The following is a 21,239-nucleotide window of genomic DNA, read 5'->3' as shown; positions in this document are numbered from 1 at the left end:
GACTCACCCTAAAAAAAAAAAATGTAATTTTGGAAAATGACAAATCATTCAAGTTAGCAGTCTTATCTTTTTGAATTAATGTTCAGTGTTTCCGCTATTTCTTAGGAGGGGCGCAAAGGAAAACTAATTGGAGTCATATTGTATAACAGTATGCTACATAGGCCTAATTGGCCCCTAATACATGCCACCAGCACAGGAGGTTGGTGGCACCTTATTTGGGGAGGATGGGCTCGTGGTAATTGCTGGAGCGGAATGGTATCAAATACATCAAACACATGGTTTTTCATTTTAAAAAGCGATTTAATGCAACGTAGGCCTACTTTAACTAAACTCCTCTCAAATTACCCAAGTCAAAGCGGGATAGAACCATTTTAATACTCTCAGAAAATAGACAGCTGCAAGGCAAGAACGGGCTAAGGACTTCATGATGCTGTTAATACATTCCTTTGAGCCTAATGGCAACATTGCTAGAGGTGGAAACATTTTGCTTCAATTCTGTCATTGCCTTGAGTGGGTGGTTGAGGCACAGCAAAGAAAGAGGCTGTATTTCTTCTAGAAGGAATGTGTTTAAAAAGGTAATTGACAGACAGAGGAATGTAGCGCTTTAGTTCTCTCCTTCCAGAGACGGTAAGAGGTGTTTCAGAAGACTGACAGTTTCCAAACAGAGAAGTGGACAGGGAGAGAAAGAGACATGCAACATTCCTCAAAGCAAACTGCCAAATAAAATCCCTTAAAGAACGAAAAGCCATGTTTGCCAACTTTCAAGTCAAACTGCAAGCCTAGTCATACCAAACAGAATCTGATGACAGCACAGCACGGTTTATAAACACACACACAACAACATATCAAATCACACGCACCCTGCAAAAACATGTACATTCTCGTGCGGTGCACGCCTACAGCTATGCTGCATGAAGGTGTGGCACAAAGTAGAACACGCTGCCTCCCTACTAGGGAGGCTCAAATAGGTGCAGTCAAGGTGTTAGACAGCTTGCATGGCTTTGTGATCTCACTAGGGCATCAATAACACCAGGGCAATGTCCTGTTCAGTAAGGCACACTGTGGCAAAACTTTTCCCCCCCCTCGGTCTCTCAGCTCCATGGCAGAGTATTTAGAGTCGCAGGAAATTGCTTTAAACCTGCAACAATCTCTCAGCTCGATGGAGAAATCTGTATAATTGCAGGAAATTGTCTTAAAAACGCTAACATTTCTCTACGCCGCCCAGATGGGGGACCACCATCTAAGCCCCTTTTTGATACAGAAAACACCCTGAGTGTCTGCCAATTTGTAATTTCCCCGTGGAGAGAGAATATGTCAACCCGCCTCTTCAAACGCACCAGCTTTAGAAGGGGCCATTATCAGTCAGTGTAAATGTACCACTCACATCAATAAAGAAAAGAACAGACAATAGGCTAGAGAATACGTGGCATAGTGAACCACCTCTCTTCTACTAGGCTACATAATTCTGACAACTGAGTCAGGCCGACCTGTTAAAGAGATATAAAATCAAAAAAAGACAGGACAGACAGACAATTGGCCATGACGACGCACAGTGAACCACTTGTATCTGCACACAAACGTGTGCATCGTTCAACCATTGTGCAACCATTTTTCCTGCCAAATAACCCTATGCCTTGATTCCTCAGCTTCTTATGTTGGTTCTCTACCCCTCTGCTACTGCCTCAGATTAACAGAACCCGTCCCATCTGACTCTAAAGGCGTCCGCATGCTTCCCATTCGACAGTTCGTAACAGTTTGTGCTTATATCATGATATTTTGTGAATTTTTTGTTAGTTTTGGTCTTCGGCACGGTTTTTGGGGGGGAGGGGGGGCTGTTTGTGCACACACAAACATTTATCGAGGCAAGCCGAAGACGGTAGGGAAGTCTTGGCATCTTCGTCGATGTTTGGTCAACAGTAGGGATTATTCAATCAAGTGTTTGTTGTCATTCAACGAGACACAAATCATTTTCATGCAATTTTTTTCACTTGAGAAATACTGCACCAAAGAAAGTTGCACGACTGAGATCTCCTCGGGAAAAACGTCAAAATGAATGACAGATCTCTTGCGTTACAATAATTCTGACTATTTTTAGGAAGTGTACACTGCCTACAGCGTCTCAAGATGGACAAACAGTACTATTGCAGCTTATTTCTCGTTTTTCATGAGAGGGTCTTTTAAGAGTGCATGCGAGCAACATCAAATCATTTCACCTAGCCGAACCGAAGCCTTAAGGCAGCTCATCCCAGCTCGGATGCCCCCTCAGGCAGCCCAATGTGGATTTCCTGCCATTTCAGTCCAGTCCAGTCCCCCTCCTCCTCCCCTGCTGTCCCCCAGGTGTAGCGTTTGAGCAGCCTCCACTCACCGACTATTTATAGCCCCCTGTCCAGTGCTTGCCCACCTTTCACCAAGCCCAGCGCTAAGGAGATTTGCCTCCTCTTCGCTTTAGTGGAGAAAGCTGATTTGAGGCAGCAAATAAAACCTGCATGCATGGCTACAATAGCCCACCTCAAAATAGTTTATTGAATCACATTCAATTGAAGCGCAGTTAAATTGGATTGAACAAAAAACAATGCTTTGATTGCATGTCTTCTGGAAATAGTTACAGGTCTTAAAGTTGGCCAACCTTGATTTCCCAATGAAAACTGAGTAACAACACCTATTAAGTAAAGCAAGATGTGGTTAACCAAAATTATGAATTATCGTCCTCCTCCTAGCTTTGTGAAACACGGTCAGGAAGTAACACTACTAAGTTACCACAGAGAATTATTCTGATGATAACCCACCATAACACAGTTTAATGTAGTGTACATGCGCCTGCCGGCATGTAGCCACTGTACTGTGGTACTGTGGATAGGCTGAATAAGCCAGTGTTTTTCCACTGCTCATCTGCCACTGAACCGTTTACTCAGTGAACCCTCTGTGACAGCCCTGCCTGACAGTCCTGTCCTCTAGCTCTGGAGGCTGAGCAGAGATAGAAAGAGAGGGGGAGGAAGAGAGGTGCCAAAAGAGGGAGAAAGATGGAGCAAAAGAGAATGAAAAAGAGAAGGACAGTGAGTGCGTTAACGTGTACAGTAATAATTTGATTTAAACTGGTTAAGGCAGTAGGCATATTATGCAATAATCATGTAAACACCTTACGTCGGCGTAAGGTCAAAATCTATGTACGCATACGCGGATTACAACACCTGGTTTAAAATCAGCGTTCCAGCTGTGCGTTTGATCTGCGCATGTGCCAGCACCAGCCGAGTGAGAGTCCATCTTTAGCGTGAGTGAAGTGAGTTTGGAACAGCTGAATATATGCAAAGTAGTTCTCAGAATTAAATATGCTTCCCAAAAATAACATGGTCGCTGTGGTAGAACGTTTATTTTGGAATTCCTGCATTTATCAGAGTGCCATCAGGTAGCCCGATTTCAGATGTCTCCATGGAAACAAGATTATTAAGGAAATTGTTCTTGCAAAGCACGTAAACGCTTTAACCGAACTATTATATTAATCTGACTATCCACAATAGGTCGCATTATTGTGTGCATGTAACCATACTCATTGATGCAGAGAGAGTGGAGGAGAGAGAGAGAGAGAGTACAGACAGACCGAGGCAGACGCTACGTCTACACTTCCAGGTTGTGTACTGCACGCATCCCCTCATCTTATCTGAGTGAGTACAACTCAATCATACTATAGGAGCCAGAAGACACTCACTCACCAAAAGCCTGCACAGGTGCTGCATTTAACAGAGGAAACAGACCAGCAACCAATTCAGCAGTGGTACTTCTGTTCAACATAACAGTGCCCACCATTTGCTATTCAGATATTAAAAGGGTTGGTGCACGGACATGGCCTGAGATGGTGTGGAGGTTTGAGTTGTCTACATACTAGATGGACTAGAAGTGATTTGTGCATCCTGGACTGGACTTGGCTGGACAATTCTTGAGCGGTCTGCTTGGTACATTACACAAATGATCAGTCAAGAAGACCAGTCGAAGACCATCAAAGTATTATGACTGCTTAGTGCATGTTAGACACAAGCAGCTAGATAGTACGCCACAGTGCAACACGACCACACATCATGTGGCACACATGTTCAATATGAAGCCAAGGTTGCCCTAATGTACTTTACCAACCCTTCCCTCAAGGTGGTCTTGGGGACCCATTCATTACCATTACATAACCCAACCACTACTGCCTGGGTATTTGTTAGACCTAGGCTACATCTCAAACAACCATGTTGTCAACTTCTAGTCAATCATATGAAGGACAAGGTTGCCCTAACGTCCTTACCCACCAATTCCTAGAGGTGGTCTTGGGGACCCATTCATTACCGTTGCATAACCACTACAGTACATCTAATATTCATGTGGGGCTTCAATGGAGGTCAAGAGTATAGGGCAGAGTAACACTTACCTCCATCACCAGCTCAAAAGGCTGCTTGTACACCCTGATGGGTGACTGATACTTCTGCACCATGGTGGGAACGACTGTGGTGCCAACGACCTGAGAGAAAACAATCTGATATTAGAGCTTATATAACCAACATCATAGACTTGTCTTGGTGAGATTAGACAAAAATGGGCCAGACTGCATTAGACTGGGTGCGTAACACACAAAGAAAATAGTGCTTGAGTTGGTAAAATGGCAGTATCGTTCTGGATGGCCCCGCTGGAGGCATCTGACATGTCATTAAGTAAGCCAGGTTTGTTTGTGTGTGTGTGTGTGTGTGTGTGTGTGTGTGTGTGTGTGTGTGTGTGTGTGTGTGTGTGTGTGTGTGTGTGTGTGTGTGTGTGTGTGTGTGTGTGTGTGTGTGTGTGTGTGTGTGTAGCAGCTGGCGGGGAGCCCGGAGTACTTGGCAGTTTGTCTGCAGTCATTGCCTGCAGGAAGGCACTTTCCTCTGCCGTGGGTGAGGAAGCGCGTCTCATTGAACTGATCAATGAATGCAGCGTTTTGCACCATACATCACCCATTCAGGAACTTAACTGCATAGGGAACAGAGATAGACATGGCCAAATACTGGAAAGTCAGGGACTGCTAAGTGCCAACTAGTCACAACCGCATGACTGATAAACTATTCAGGTAGACCTACATTGATGCATATGTAAATATTATGTGGAGCTAGCAGTAGAGCTGAAAGCTTGGGGGTCATTAATACTGCACTACAGCCTACGTAAACGCATGAATGGGTGGTTGGCCGTAGAGAACGGATGAATTAATGCATCCTCTGTGATGTAAAATGTAAGCAGCGCATTCCAAGAACTTAGTGTTGGTAACCACCACAGTGCAGACGTTGGTAAATACAGTAGGACTAGGCTATGGTCCTGATAGAGCCAACAGATGTGGTCCCTGAAAACGCTGGAATGTTCCACTGCATATTTGGATTGGTCAAAATGTTAAAATGTGTATTTTTCAATATATAGGACAAACCCTGTGTTTTAATAAAATCAAGTATATATGCATTGAGCTTGTCTGATGCCTTAAGCACACCTCTCTTTGATGAAATAAGACAAATAACCCAAGAGGGAGCCAGAGATCAAGATAACAAAAAACTAAAACTTAACCCGACCATTCTCCTCCCACTTCTACTGGCTTTTGCAGATTCTGCCATTACTCTCCCGAAGTTGCCTGTAATAGGCTACACGAGGAGTCGGCAATCTTTCTCAAGTGGAATGCCAAATAATCTTAACCTTTCTACCAATCTGCTTGCCAGTTAAAGTTTTCATGTGCATATTTTCGTGAAACTGTTTCATCTCATTTATAATAACGTCTTCGTATATCTAAATTATATCCAAATCTAATAGAAAATTATACAATGCTAAAAAGTAACTTATATTGCCAATGCCAACTATGTAAAAATTGCCTATAAAGCCAACAAATAAAAACATTGTAGCCTGTAGGTAGAAAATATCCTGATAATAAATATCATATGAATCACATTGTCTGCAACGAACTTGAAACGTATCAACTATTAACATGGGCAATATGATAAATTATTCTGGGCCTTCAGAGTTTCCTGTGCCATTGAACTCGGGACAGACACAGCTGTAGGCTATTTGCGCAACGGATAAGAAGTCATTAAGTAGTCCTATTGTATGACATTTCCACTGGATCAGAGCATGACATTTTCCCTTTCCCGCTGAGTGGTTATCGAAAGGGAGAAAGCTGGAAAGATTTTTCAAATACTTTTAGGAACTATTGTCATTCTCAATTAATGTAAAAACAGACTGTTTGCTTGCTGTCTGATGTAAAGAAAACATTACTTTGAGAAGCTCCACAGCTCATTAGTGGTGGTGCGTTAAGCCAATTCAGAAATACGATCAGATTCCCAAATGGACACATTTATATGCCTACATTTGCACGCAGGCCAGTAATTGTACTACTGGTGATCTACTGTATGTAATGGGGAATTGATAGACACTAACAATCAAACGCAAACAATTCACACAATGAAGTTATGAAACAATGAATTTGCACAAATTAGCAGAGAAAGACGTGCATTGTGCATTCTGCATGGTCAATCCAACGTCTGCATTGGCCTTGCAACATTTACGGTGATATGGCATCTGCAGAAGTCAGGACATCCATACTTCTTGTGTTTCGCGGAGCAGCGCAGAGCTGTTGTGAAGGAAGTTGTCAAGGATGTGAGTTTGTGTTTATACAGGATCTCCTGCCCTAACATAACCGAGTGCTAATCTAGTAGAATTCAGTCATCTTTTCTGACTCACGTGTCTAACAGCTGCTAATCAGATAAATTGACAAACTGTACCAAAATAAACTAATGGTGGGGGTCAACGCAATTGCAACACATTCGCCATTTTCAAAATGTCACATACTATAACTAATGATGCACCACTAGTGATGCACCGAAATTACCTTTATGTCCGATACCCGATATTTTCCTTGCCAACAAAAAATGATACCCGATATTTTTAATTTTTGCAGCCTTTTAAGCATTCTAGTACAGTTAAATAGTTAACACGGACGCAGCGGTCCAAGGCACTGCATCTCAGTACAAGAGGCGTAACAGTCCCTGGTTCGAATCCAGGCTGTATCACATCCGGCCGTAATTGGGAGTCTCATAGGATGGCACACAATTGGCCCGGGCCGTCATTGTTAATAAGAATTTGTTCTTAACTGACTTGCCTAGTTAAATAAAGGTTACACACACACAGACCAAAATGTTATTTTGTTGGCATTTACGCATGTCCCCATTACCAGTAAAACATAATCAAAACCTATTTATTTCACTTACTTGCTGTGCTGTTTTGTTGTTCATTTTTCAGACGTTTAATTTTCAACCAGGATTTCTATGGAACGCCGTTTGGGTCTTTGCGTGTCAAAAAAGATACACGTCAAATAACACTATTTGACCAATCAGGACCTGAATATGACTGCATACATTTTTTACGTAGTTATTACACATTGATTACACTATCACTCGCATTTCAAATGTCACAACGATTCATCGATACGTATGCTATGATGCTGGTAAAGTTGTCTCACACATCTACAGTACTGGTCATAAAAAAAAGCTAGCTAGCTCATGGATGCAAACAATGTTCTTCCCCAAAAACATAGCAAAACGACATCTGTTTCAGTAGTTAGCTAGCTAACTATATAGCTAGGTGTCATCTAAAATAACCCTAATTTACAAGACAGTTCTTACTTGATTAATGGTGGTCGGATGCATCTATGTGAAGCTAGCCACAATAAGGATTAGCCACACAATAAGGATTAGGACTTTGCGGTTAGCCTTCAAAATGAAGGTATGGCATAATTGTACTATTTGTATTCATTTGCATCACTGTCAACGGCACACTTTTATTTTGAAGGCAAACCGCAAATTCCACTATTGTGCCTAATCCTTATTGTGAAGCTAGCTGCCTACTTAAAACGTTAGCTTTGGGCAGCAGGGTTAAGTAGCTGACTAGCTATTTATTTTCATGAACTGAAGTTCAATTTCAAAAGGCGAACAACAAGTGGCAACCTAGCTAATACTTACAAGGATTCCTAAATCATTGCTAAGAATAATGAAAATGACTGCAGTTTCTACTGGTCATTGTTTTCAGGCTGGTTGTATTGGTGCTAGCTAGGTACCAAGCTAAAGCTAGCTACCCCAGAAGTTGCGGTCGAACAAATTATGCTATATTACCAAAGCGGTATTGTAAACACATCGTTCGTGGCCGGTGTTTGCAGACTTTTTTGTACAGCTTTGACAGTGCTACTGTATCCTTTTTTGACACGCAAAGAACCAAACTGCCTTCCATAGTATGTATGTTGTGAAGCTAATAACAGTGACGCTATTACTGTGTATCTCCGGTAGGGCAACATCTGAAAAATAGCGCACTTGGTAGTGTGTACCGGTGCTCGACCAGTCGGTGAAAGCCAACATCACCCACGACAGAGAACGGTTGATTGTCAAGGGCAATGAATTCCATTATCTTGGCTTTAATGGACTTCTCCTTTGAGTTGTCTCGCTGAAATCTTCTTACTCTTTCAAATGACTGCTCGACTTGTTGACTGCTCAATCCACACAGCAGACATTGTGGGCTAGGTTAGGAATGCTGTGTTGCACTTGTAGCGCAAAATTTTACGTGGTGTCATTACGTCATGTACCTACGTTATAAAAGTATGCACGGTAGCTTTGACATCGGTTTTTAACATCAACATTAAACTAGACATCGGGCCGATACCGATGTTGGCAATTTTAGCTAATATCGTCCGATTCCGATATGTTCACCGATATATCGTGCAACTATAACACTTTCTTTAACACATACTACGTATTTAGTACGCTAGTATGGGTATTTGGACACAGACGTTATCTTGTACGGTTCACAGCTCATAGGGTCTTACAGGAGGAATGTAGGCCCTATAGTCTAAAAAGGGCCTAAAATTGCCACTTTCTCTAATGGTTTGTGATACAAATGTGAAAAGCATGTCAAACATTCTTCCTCACAAAGTTTCTATGTGGGAATTGCCAGACCAATCTGAGATACGTTAAATATTTCCGGGCTGTCCAGGCGTGGAATTGCCCTGTCAAACAGCTATTGGGTAAGCCTGGGATGTGTTTATTTGGGGCACAACGAGCGCTTCTTGCTGGACAGGTTCAGATTGTACTACCTCCCTGTTTCAGACCATTTTCTTATGCTTTGTGCCTACTGAACACAACCCAGATGTACAAGATCAAAACAAAAATCACATTGTGAAATGTAAGTGTTGCTGTAAACCTGTTCCGACAAGGACATGTAAAGACAGGCGGAGTACCTGCCCAGTCTTAGCACATGGCATACCTTACTTGTTCAGTGTTGTTGATTTATTTAAAGTGCAGATACATGTTACTAAGCAAGTGTTGCTTGACTTTTTCAGCAGCCGTGCGGCAAGGAAGGGACATTGTGTGATAGTGGTGTTAACACTTGCTACACAGCACTACTTCTGGTAGGTCTGATCCAACCAGGGCGTTAGGTTCGGCTTGAGACTCCAACGTTTAAGGCATAAGCCGCACGTAACGCACTGGACCAGAGCTATACTTCTGAGGGATATGGGGCTTTTCAACTAAAACGTCACACTAGCCTGGGTGTCAGCCTGTTTTTTCAAATGAAATTTGGCATGACAATTTCATAGTTGGCAAGAGAGCAGAAGACCGGCACCAAGCTACATCTATGCTACTGTCTGTAAAAGCTAATCATAGTCTACTAAAGTGAAACTAGGCTAAACCTTTCCATTTAGCCAACTATAGGGGTTATTTAGGCTACTTAAAACAGGTGAACAATTGTTACCGTCATGTATTAGAGAGAGATGATATTTCCCTGTTGAACAAAAGATGTAAGTCAAGGGGAAAATAACAGGTGACATTTCAGAAACCAAACCAGAATACAATACAGGTTCTTTGTTCACTGTTAACCAATACGCCATAGCGATGGCCAGCAGCGCTGTAATCTACTGTACAAACAAGCTGTGCCAGAGCCACTCAAACACCTATAGTTGAGCCCTTCAGAAATCAAAAACACTCACTCAGTGATGCTCAGTGAGTGACACTCACACAGACCCTATATAACATGTAGAAGCCTGTGTGAAGTCGTTAAAAGGATGGTTTAGGCTATTTAGCCTGCATTAGCTAGTCATCACTGTACACAATCACTACAGGCGTGCCTTGCAGGTAATACGTTAACTTAACAAATATAAATGACACTCACCAATGAATTATCGGAATTTCTTTAACAATTATCTGCTTCTTTCGATATATTTGTCTCGTATTATTTTGACTGAAGAGGAAACTCAAGTACAGTTATACTGTTAATCCATAGCCTTATTCGGTTCCTTTTTCGCCGGTCGGTGACGAACGAGTGCTGAACGTTAGCTAGCTGTTTTGCTAGCCAATCAGCCATCGACCTGATAGCGACAACAGCACTTTAAAAAGGCATAGCTAGCTAACAACAGGTTCAGAATTGGGTTTTCATAGCGAAAAGATATCAGATGCAGCTAGCGAGCTAAAGACAGCCAGCTGAAGGTTTGAGCCTTGAGTACTGGAGAGAATGAATGTATTTGAAAGCTCGAGCTTTCTCATTGACAGTTTCGCCCCTCCCCCTTTGGTACAGACAGAGCTCAGCAGTGCCGCGGTGTGGTGCATATGCGATTACAATAAAAAATCATTGAATATAAATCAGTTTCTAAATCAATATGTAGGCCTATCAGGGAAATAATAGTTGAGTGATGGGACAGAATATTAGGAGACATGACAGATGACCTACAATTGGGTTATAATAAACATGTTCCTGATTGAGCTGTCATACAATTAATGTCAAATGTTCTTTATACTGTGACGGGCGACAGAGGAAAAAGCTACATGATATGAGTGAAGCTGTCATCTTCACTGAAAACTGTGCATATGCACATTTGAACAAAAGTTTCATATCATGACCATGCATCAATTCATGATATTGGACAATATGCCCATGTGACATGTGTTAATTGGTCCATTTCACCATACTTGTTTACAAAATGAATAATTTACTGTGTGGATCCCCTAAAATCCATACTACATTTATAAAATAATATTTGCCTAATTCTACACTCAAATATAATCTAAATCCCTCAATCTCGTATAATTTAAAAGAGGGCTTTATCCATTTAAAATACAGCATGACATGACCTTCACAACTCAGTCTAGAACCCATTTACTGGCTTTCAGCTTAGTTATCCAAGTCCATGTGCACATGCCAGTCTTTCAAAAAAGTGTGGCCTAAGTTGGCAGTACAGTAGATCATAAGCATGAGTTGAAGGGTCCCCCAAAATTATTAAGTTATGCTTAATGTATAAGATACAATTGCATGAGCAATATGTTCAGTAGGCTGCATTGACTCATCATCGGGAATTCAAATCACCAGTGTACTGTACAGCAAAATGAGTCATGGGATACAAAGAACGAAGCATTTGACAAGATAGTTTCAGGATTTCCATCTAACATGAAAACGTATGACTTTGTTTTACTTGACTGAGCTGGTAATGACATTTAATACTAACCTCATTAGCCATGTAATATCTGCTTCCACCGCTGCAATGCCTTTATCAACATTCCATTGATTCAATTTGATAAAGTTATGACATTATGGCACAGGGGGACTATTGTGTAAGGCATAGCCTTGTGTCCTCAAATGCTTTACATGTGAGGTTCCACAATTACCCACTTCCCCTAGGGCAGGGCTTCCTGTTGGATAACCATTTGAGAACGCCAAATCCCAGCAGGGAAATTAAGAGGTAAGAATAATTTGCATTCAGCTGCAATATGTAAACATTTCACATGGCTGTGGAATCATGCACATGTAGTTATCTACACAGAGTTTAGATCTAAGATAATCCTGTTTAAGATCCACACAGGGCAATGTCAGTCTATCCTCGCCATTCTGAGCACATGTGCGTGTCAAACATAGGGATTTTAGCTCATATTTCATAACAGTGCCATCAATGACAAGGCCTTCTGGGCATAAGCAGCAGCCTTGGGACGAAGCTTATTCTTCGGGCCATGGAATTACACACTAAGTATGCAAGACATTTAGCACAGATGGCTAGTGCCGATTGAAATGTAGTTGTCTCCATTCTAAGGCAAACTAGTAACATCACATCCATTCAGCAGCAAACCAACGTCTACCATCAAACCCACCAAGATCAAACTACAGTAGGTGGTGCAAATGCCTTCAGTTGGTTACATTTCTACTGCATTAAAAATGAATAGATTGACATGGACATTTTTTATTTGTTTACTAATTTTATTGATGAGTCATGAACAATTGTAAGGCAAAACTACAGTTCTGACATCATGCCACATTAGTTTACACCAAGAGAACAGCATGTTCCAGAAATACATTCACACAAATGTGATATGGTCTTGGCTGAGAGTCAAGTTGTTAGAGCCCCCTGCAAGGTCATTGCAATAACATTGTCATGAATACATTTTCCATGGTTGTAGCATTTGTTGCTTGCTACCTTCTCCTTGAGGAAGTTGATAATATCATACTTCACTGAATCTTTGACAAATAGTTCTCCTGATGACAATACACAACTATACATAACATTTAATCTCGTTCTATGAATATACATCAGTCAAAACATCAACGGTTAGTTTGATTCTGCTCCTTCACTCCATCAGGACATTTGTTGGAACCAGGAAGTGGTGCAAAACCTAACACAAGAGGAAGTGCATCAACTGACCAGTCAGAACCCACTGGGCTGAAGAGGGGCACAGCAGGGCATCACCTCCTTGGGGGTTCAAACAGATGGGTTAGGAAACTTTATACCAGGGGTCTCCAACAATTGTGAAAATGCTTGCTTTTATTTTTTTGCGTTCTATCGCAAACGGTCATAAACAAAGCTCCCGGCTGCTATCCAATCAACGGCACAGTGACATTATCCCACCCCTGGTTAGCAACCATCGGCTTAAAAAGCCAAACATAACAATATCGGCATCAATTGGGTAGCCATTGTTTTGCACTGTAGCTGTGCTGCAGCGTGCTAACAGCAGAAACATAGCTAGACTGACATTCCTTTCTTGCATAATTAAAGGAGAATTCAACTCAAATGTGTTCGTTTCCCCCCAGACCTCAATTTATCTGATTTAAACATTGACACGGACTCAGATCATTTATTGTTTCTCAATGCATATTTGTAATAAGCCTATTGACAGTAACATTTAAAGAATAACGTACAGAATACATTTTAATGGAGCCCCCATTAGATTATTAACCATTATTTGAACAGTTATATAGACAAAAGAATCTCTTATACACCAAGGACACGTGGAAGAGTTGCAGAGAATGTGCAGAGACGGCGTCACTACAGTCCTTGGTTCGAATCCAGGCTGTATCACATCCGGCCGTGATTGAGTCCCATAGGGTGGAGCACAATTGGCCCAGCGTTGTCCGTGTTTGTCCAGGGTAGGCCTTCATTGGAAATAAGAATCGGTTCTTAACAGACTTGCCTAGCTTAAATAAAGGTTACACACACACACTGACAAAAATGTTATTTTGTTGGCATTTACGCATGTCCCCATTACCAGTAAAACATAATCAAAACCCATTTATTTCACTTACATGCTGTGCTGTTTCGTTGTTCATTTGTTCAGTCATTTAATTCTCAACCAGGATTTCTATGGAACGCCGTTTGGGTCTTTGCTTGTCGACCAATCAGGAGCTGAATATGACCGCACGTCACATAATAATTTAACGCGTTCATACATTTTTTTACGTAGTTATTACACAATCACTCGCATTTCAAATGTCACAACGATTCATCGATACGTATGCTTTGATGCTGGTAAAGTTGTCTCGCGCACCTACAGTGCTGGTCATAAAAAAAGCTAGCTAGCTCATGTATGCAAAATATGTTCTTCCTCAAAAACATAGCAAAAAGACATATGTTTCAGTAGCTAACTATATAGCTACATGTCATCTAAAATAACCCTAATTTATAAGAAAGTTCTTATTTGATTAATGGTGTCAGACCCATCTATGTGAAGCTAGCAACAATAAGGATTAAACTTGATAACTACTACAGACTACAAAGGGAAGCACAGCCGCGAGCTGCCCAGTGACACGAGCCTACCAGACGAGCTAAATCACTTCTATGCTTGCTTTGAGGCAAGCAACACTGAGGCATGCATGAGAGCATCAGCTGTTCCCGACGACTGTGTGATCACGCTCTCCGTAGCCGACGTGAGTAAGACCTTTAAACAGGTCAACATACACAAGGCTGCAGGGCCAGACGGATTACCAGGACATGTGCTCTGGGCATGTGCTGACCAACTGGCAGGTGTCTTCACTGAAATTTTCAACATGTTCCTGATTGAGTCTAATACCAACATGTTTCAAGCAGACCACCATTGTCCCTGTGCCCAAGAACACAAAGGCAACCTGCCTAAATGACTACAGACCCGTAGCACTCTACGTCCATAGCCATGATGTGCTTTGAAAGGTTGGTAATGGCTCACATCAACACCATTATCCCAGAAACCGTAGACCCACTCCAATTTGCATACCGCCCAAACAAATCCACAGATGATGCAATCTCTATTGCACTCAACACTGCCCTTTCCCACCTGGACAAAAGGAACACTTATGTGAGAATGCTATTCATTGACTACAGCTCAGTGTTCAACACCATAGTGCCCTCAAAGCTCATCACTAAGCTAAGGATCCTGGGCCTAAACAACTCCCTCTGCAACTGGATCCTGGACTTCCTGACGGGCCGCCCCCAGGTGGTGAGGGTAGGTAGCAACACATCTGCCACGCTGATCCTCAACACTGGAGCTCCCCAGGGGTACGTGCTCAGTCCCCTCATGTACTCCCTGTTCACCCACGACTGCATGGCCAGGCACAACTCCAACACCATCAAGTTTGCAGACGACAACAGTGGAAGGCCTGAACACCGACAACGACGAGACAGCCTATAGGGAGGAAGTCAGACTTGGCCGGGTGGTGTCAGAATAACAACCTATCCCTCAACGTAACCAAGACTAAGGAGATGATTGTGGACTACAGGAAAAGGAGGACTGAGCATGCCCCCATTCTCATCGACGGGGCTGTAGTGGAGCAGGTTGAGAGCTTCAAGTTCCTTGGTATCCACATCAACAACATTTACATTTAAGTCATTTAGCAGACGCTCTTATCCAGAGCGACTTACAAATTGGTGCATTCACCTTATGACATCCAGTGGAACAGCCACTTTACAATAGTGCATCTAAATCTTTTAAGGGGGGGGGGGGGGGGGGGGGGGTCAGAAGGATTGCTTTATCCTATCCTAGGTATTCCTTAAAGAGGTGGGGTTTCAGGTGTCTCCGGAAGGTGGTGATTGACTCCGCTGTCCTGGCGTCGTGAGGGAGTTTGTTCCACCATTGGGGTGCCAGAGCAGCGAACAGTTTTGACTGGGCTGAGCGGAAACTGTACTTCCTCAGTGGTAGGGAGGCGAGCAGGCCAGAGGTGGATGAACGCAGTGCCCTTGTTTGGGTGTAGGGCCTGATCAGAGCCTGAAGGTACTGAGGTGCCGTTCCCCTCACAGCTCCGTAGGCAAGCACCATGGTCTTGTAGCGGATGCGAGCTTCAACTGGAAGCCAGTGGAGAGAGCGGAGGAGCGGGGTGACGTGAGAGAACTTGGGAAGGTTGAACACCAGACGGGCTGCGGCGTTCTGGATGATTTGTAGGGGTTTAATGGCACAGGCAGGGAGCCCAGCCAACAGCGAGTTGCAGTAATCCAGACGGGAGATGACAAGTGCCTGGATTACAACAAACTAGAATGGTCCAAACACACCAAGACAGTCGTGAAGAGGGCACGACAAAGCCTATTCCCCCTCAGGAAACTAAAAAGTCTTGGCATGGGTCCTGAGATCCTCAAAAGGTTCGACAGCTGCAACATCGAGAGCATCCTGACAGGTTGCGTCACTGCCTGGTACGGCAACTGCTCGGCCCTCTGACCGCAAGGCACTACAGAAGGTAGTGCGTACGGCCCAGTAAATCACTGGGGCTAAGCTGCCTGCCATTCAGGACCTCTACACCAGGCGGCGTCAGAGGAAGGCCCTAAAAATGGTCAAAGACCCCAGCCATAGACTGTTCTCTCTACTACCGCATGGCAAGCAGTACCGGAGTTCCAAGTCTAGGTCAAAAAGCTTCTCAACAGTTTTTCCCCCAAGCCATAAGACTACTGAACAGGTAATCAAATGGTTACCCGGACTATTTGCATTGTGTGACCCCCCGCAACCCCTCTTTATCATAGATGCATAGTCACTTTAACTTTGAGGAGCATGACGATCAGCTTAACAACCAAGTGATGCTGCATGACAATGTGAACATGATTGGGTGACAATCCGCTGACCGAGGAGTTATAGATTCCTCTATTGCCCAATGGGAGTCTTCTCTGGTTTGGTAAGCTAAATAAGCAAGTCTGTTTGGTTACTAAGACAACTATTGTAGCTATCAATTAAACTTACTAGCTACTTCAGTGGATTTCGAACACTTTTCTCCTGGTAATTGTGTCAAATTATAGCCATGACACAAGGGATAACCAACGTGGGGGTTCTACGCATTCTCTGTAAAATAATGCAACTCACTGGGAGGTAAGTTCCACTTCGCTAGCGCGTCGTAGAACATGCCTTCCATGTCGTTCACCATTTTCCAAAGAACACATAGCACCTTGATTATCCCTTATGTAATTGACAAATTTTTACACAAGATAAGTTGAAAATGGTGGGCGTAGCCTACGAAGCATGACACATTCAATGAGGAAATAGGCTAGGCGTTGCAAAATACACCTACAGCATTTAACCACCATAAAATACATTAGGAAGGCATACATCTGTTTTCTAGACATTTGTCTGCAGTATCATACATGAGCATCAAACTGCTGTATACATGCTCACACCTGCAACTGCCAGGGCAGCTTCACAGAACCCCCTGTTATAGTCTAGGCCCAACAAAGCACGCTGCAGCACACAGCCATGACAGCTACACTGCAGCACCTGCCCAAGACCAGATTATCAAAAGCATGCACGTCCAGAATGACACACCATTCCCTATATAGTTCACCACTTCTGACCAGAGCCATACGAGCCCAGGTCAAAAGTACTGCATTAAATAGGGAGTCATTTGGGACAGATACACTATAGGCCAAGCCATGTAGCCTACTTACCACGTAGGCCAATTACAGCAGAGGTGAGAGGGATCCATGGATCTTGGCGCCACGGAAATAGAATCTGTGTCATTCCATTTCTATGCTTTGGCCCTTCATGCATCTGGTCTCAATGCCGCACATCATGTGACTTCAAGGACAGTGACTTGTTAAAATATCCTGAACCACTACAGGTGGGAAAGATTACAGAAGTGTTTTAGTATGCAGTTTATTGTTGAAATGATTAACAGTTTCATATGTCAGACAGTTCAATTTATAAAACAGACCATTTGATCTGTCCCTCATGACCATTGATATTATCCTGGTATGCCTCACTGGAAGATGTGTATCATTACCACCAACAGGGAAATCTTTCTGGGCACAGACTACGAGCTAAACCTGTGTACCCTTTAAACGACAGTACCCCTCTTCCACTAAAGTTAACTAGCTGGTAAAATCTAGTTTCATTGAATTGTAAATACGTCTACAGCATTGGATTTATTTAAACATTTTTTTTTGAAGGGACACACCTTCAGTTTTCTAAAAGAGACTTGTCTGCAGTATCATACATGAGCATCAAACTGCTGTATACATGCTCACACCTGCAACTGCCAGGGCAGCTTCACAGAACCCCCTGTTATAGTCTAGGTCCAACAAGGCACGCTGCAGCATACAGCCATGATGGCTACACTGCAGCACCTGCCCAAGACCAGATTATTTACACAGTGATTCCCTAATGTCACCCTAGTACCTATATAGTGCACTACTTTGACCAAAGCCCTGGACAAAAGTAGTGCACTAAATGGGGAATAGGGCACCATTGTGAAAAAGCCAGACTATAGCCCAAGCAACATACCCTAAAAAGCAGTGCACTAAGTAGGGAATAGTGTGCAATTTGGGACAAACACAGACTATCGGCCAAGCCATGTAGCCTACTTACCCAGTAGGCCAATTACAGCGGAGGTGAGAGGGACCCATTTCTAACAGAAATCGAATCTGTTAATAATATATTTCCATGCTTTGCCCCTTCATTGTCATCATGCATCTGGTCTCAATAGACGCCCCATCATGTGAGTTCATCAAGGACATCGGACACGATGAGATGCCAACCCACTACAGGTGAGAAACAGAAGATACGTTTTTAGCACAGAGGTTTGCTGATCTGATAAACTTTGGTTTCATATGTGAGACAGTTCAATTTAAGAATATTTGATTGGTCCCTAATGAGTGTATTGATCTTCTACAAAGTATGCTCTCTACTGGACAACGTTATCACCAACAGGGAAATCTTTGTCACTAGACCACGTCTCAAACTCATTTCTTGGAGGGACGAGTGTCTGCGGGTTTTCGCTCCCTTGTACTTGCGTGATCAATTCAGCTCATTAATTGTTGGAAACTCCAGTCACCTGGTTGTTTAAGTCTTTATTACACAAATTGAAAGGAAATATAAAGGAAGCATACACTCAGCCCTCCATAAAATGAGTTTGACATCCCTGCACTAGACTACTAAACCTGTATACTATTCTACAGTACCCCTTTCACACTAAAGTTAGTTGGCGAAAGCCAATCCAGTTTAATTCAATTGTAAATACGTCTACAGGATTATTTCAACACAAAAGATAGAAGAGACACTTCTGTTATCTAAAGACAAAGTTTGTCTGCAGTATCATACATGAGCATCAAACTGCTGTATACATGCTCACACCTGCAACTGCCAGGGCAGCTTCACAGAACCCCCTGTTATAGTCTAGGTCCAACAAGGCACGCTGCAGCACACAGCCATGACAGCTACACTGCAGCACCTGCCCAAGACCAGATTATCAAAAGCATGCATGTCCAGAATGACACACCATTCCCTATATAGTTCACCACTTCTGACCAGAGCCATACGAGCCCAGGTCAAAAGTACTGCATTAAATAGGGAGTCATTTGGGACAGATACACTATAGGCCAAGCCATATAGCCTACTTACCACGTAGGCCAATTACAGCAGAGGTGAGAGGGATCCATGGATCTTGGCGCCACGGAAATAGAATCTGTGTCATTCCATTTCTATGCTTTGGCCCTTCATGCATCTGGTCTCAATGCCGCACATCATGTGACTTCAAGGACAGTGACTTGTTAAAATATCCTGAACCACTACAGGTGGGAAAGATTACAGAAGTGTTTTAGTATGCAGCTTATTGTTGAAATGATAAACATTAGATCCATATGTCAGACAGTTCAATTTATAAAACAGACCATTTGATCTGTCCCTCATGACTATTGATATTATCCTGGTATGCCTCACTGGAAGATGTGTATCATTACCACCAACAGGGAAATCTTTCTGGGCCTAGACTACGAGCTAAACCTGTGTACCCTTTTCACGACAGTACCCCTCTGCCACTAAAGTTAACTAGCTGGTCAAATCTAGTTTCATTGAATTGTAAATACGTCTGCAGCATTTTATTTATTTCAACACAAAAGATAGACACTTCTGTTATCTAAAGACAAAGTTTTTCTGCAGTATCATACATGAACATCAAACTGCTGTATACATGCTCACACCTGCAACTGCCAGGGCAGCTTCACAGAACCCCCTGTTATAGTCTAGGTTCAACAAGGCACGCTGCAGCATACAGCCATGACGGCTACACTGCAGCACCTGCCCAAGACCAGATTATTTACACAGTGATTCCCTAATGGCACCCTAGTACCTATATAGTGCACTATTTTGACCAAAGCACTGGACAAAAGTAGTGCACTAAGTAGGGAATAGTGTGCCATTTAGGGGGGGAAAAGCCAGACTAAAGGCCAAGCCATGTAGCCTACTTACCCAGTAGGCCAATTACAGCAGAGGTGAGAGGGACCCATGATCTTGGCACCACAGAAATGTGTGTACCTTTATTGTCAGCATGCATCTCTTGACTTCAAGGACAACCGACTCGTTGAGATATGCTGAACCACTACAGATGGGAAACATAGAAGATAAATGTTTTAGTAGAGCAGTTTATTGTTGAGATGATAAACATTGGTTTCATATGTTTGAATATTTTCTGTCCCCTGATCTTATCCTAGTACACACACCCTTTACTGGACAACGTGTATCATCATTACCACCAACAGGGGAATCTTTCTGGCAGTGGAGTACTAGCCAAACCTATACTCTTTTCTATTGTACCCCTTTGCCACTAAATTAGATAGCTGGCTAGTAAAAACGAACCTAGTTTAGTTTAATTTAATAGTAAATACATTACAGAATTTTAGATTAACACAAAAAAAAGAGGGAAGGGACCAACGTATGTTTTCTAAAGACAATGGTTTGTGTACAGTATCATGAGCGTCAAACTGCTGTATACATGCGCACAACTGCAATTGCCAGGCTTCACAGAACCCACTGCTATAGTATACGGGTAACTACCAAAATAATGGAAACGCTTGAGTAAATGTATATTGATACAACGTATATTGAAAACTTCTACACACGTGTGGTTTCTGAATTCATCAAGCAATTAACATCCCGTAATGTTTTGGGTCATGTATAAATATCAAAGTCGCCTACTAATTTTCACTACCATGGCTAGAAGAGATTTACATCTTTGAAATAAGGGTCTCAAATGAGTATAGGTGGTTTAAAGTGTGTACATCAGTCACCAGATTATAACACGCTACAGCCTACGGCCATGATGGCTTCACTGCAGGACCTGCCCAAACCCAGATTAGCTAGAGTACCGTGACTGCCAAATGGCACCCTATTTCCTATGTGCCCTGGTCAAAATAGCGAATACGGTGACATTTAGGCCAGATACATTTTATAAATACAACAGTTACCAGAAACAAGTTCCCGTTTTTTAGAAAATGTAACCCCGTCATCGTCCTAGCTAATGTTAGACTTGTTTGGCCTGGTTGGACGTTTAACAAACGTAGCTAGCTAACGTTAGCTTTTGGCTGGCAGGTTAGCAAGGACACATTTCTTACCATGTTCAATGTGTTTTGGTCATGTCCATCCATTCGAATCATCTCCTTTCCACAATACATAACAAAATGTAAGGTTTTAACAAAAGTTAAAAATGAGCCCTGCTTTGCTAGCTTGCCGCCTCAGACGATGATAAAA

At 42.6% G+C, this 21,239-nt stretch overlaps 1 protein-coding gene and 1 long non-coding RNA gene across 2 annotated transcripts in view; both read right to left on the bottom strand.

Annotated features, from left to right (window-relative positions):
• LOC120066003 (SEC14-like protein 1) overlaps positions 1-10,501 on the bottom strand; it is a 47,672-nt gene extending 37,171 nt beyond the window's left edge. The window contains exons 1-2 of the mRNA XM_039017043.1: positions 10,189-10,501; positions 4,406-4,495 (exon numbers count right to left, since the gene is read on the bottom strand). Of these exons, the coding sequence (XP_038872971.1) occupies positions 4,406-4,468 (63 nt within the window). The 5' untranslated portion in view covers positions 4,469-4,495; positions 10,189-10,501. The remainder of the gene's footprint in view (positions 1-4,405; positions 4,496-10,188) is intronic.
• Positions 10,502-12,253: 1,752 nt separating this feature from the next.
• Positions 12,254-21,239, bottom strand: LOC120065997. The gene is made up of 6 exons (XR_005478722.1): positions 21,104-21,239; positions 19,962-20,091; positions 19,116-19,282; positions 18,084-18,256; positions 17,165-17,331; positions 12,254-13,428 (listed from the first exon to the last, which is right to left on the bottom strand). It is a non-coding gene; the product is annotated as an uncharacterized LOC120065997 (long non-coding RNA).

This window comes from Salvelinus namaycush, chromosome 2 (assembly GCF_016432855.1).
Source record: "Salvelinus namaycush isolate Seneca chromosome 2, SaNama_1.0, whole genome shotgun sequence".
NCBI lineage: Eukaryota > Metazoa > Chordata > Actinopteri > Salmoniformes > Salmonidae > Salvelinus > Salvelinus namaycush.
This window is presented reverse-complemented; position numbering and strand designations above follow the sequence as displayed.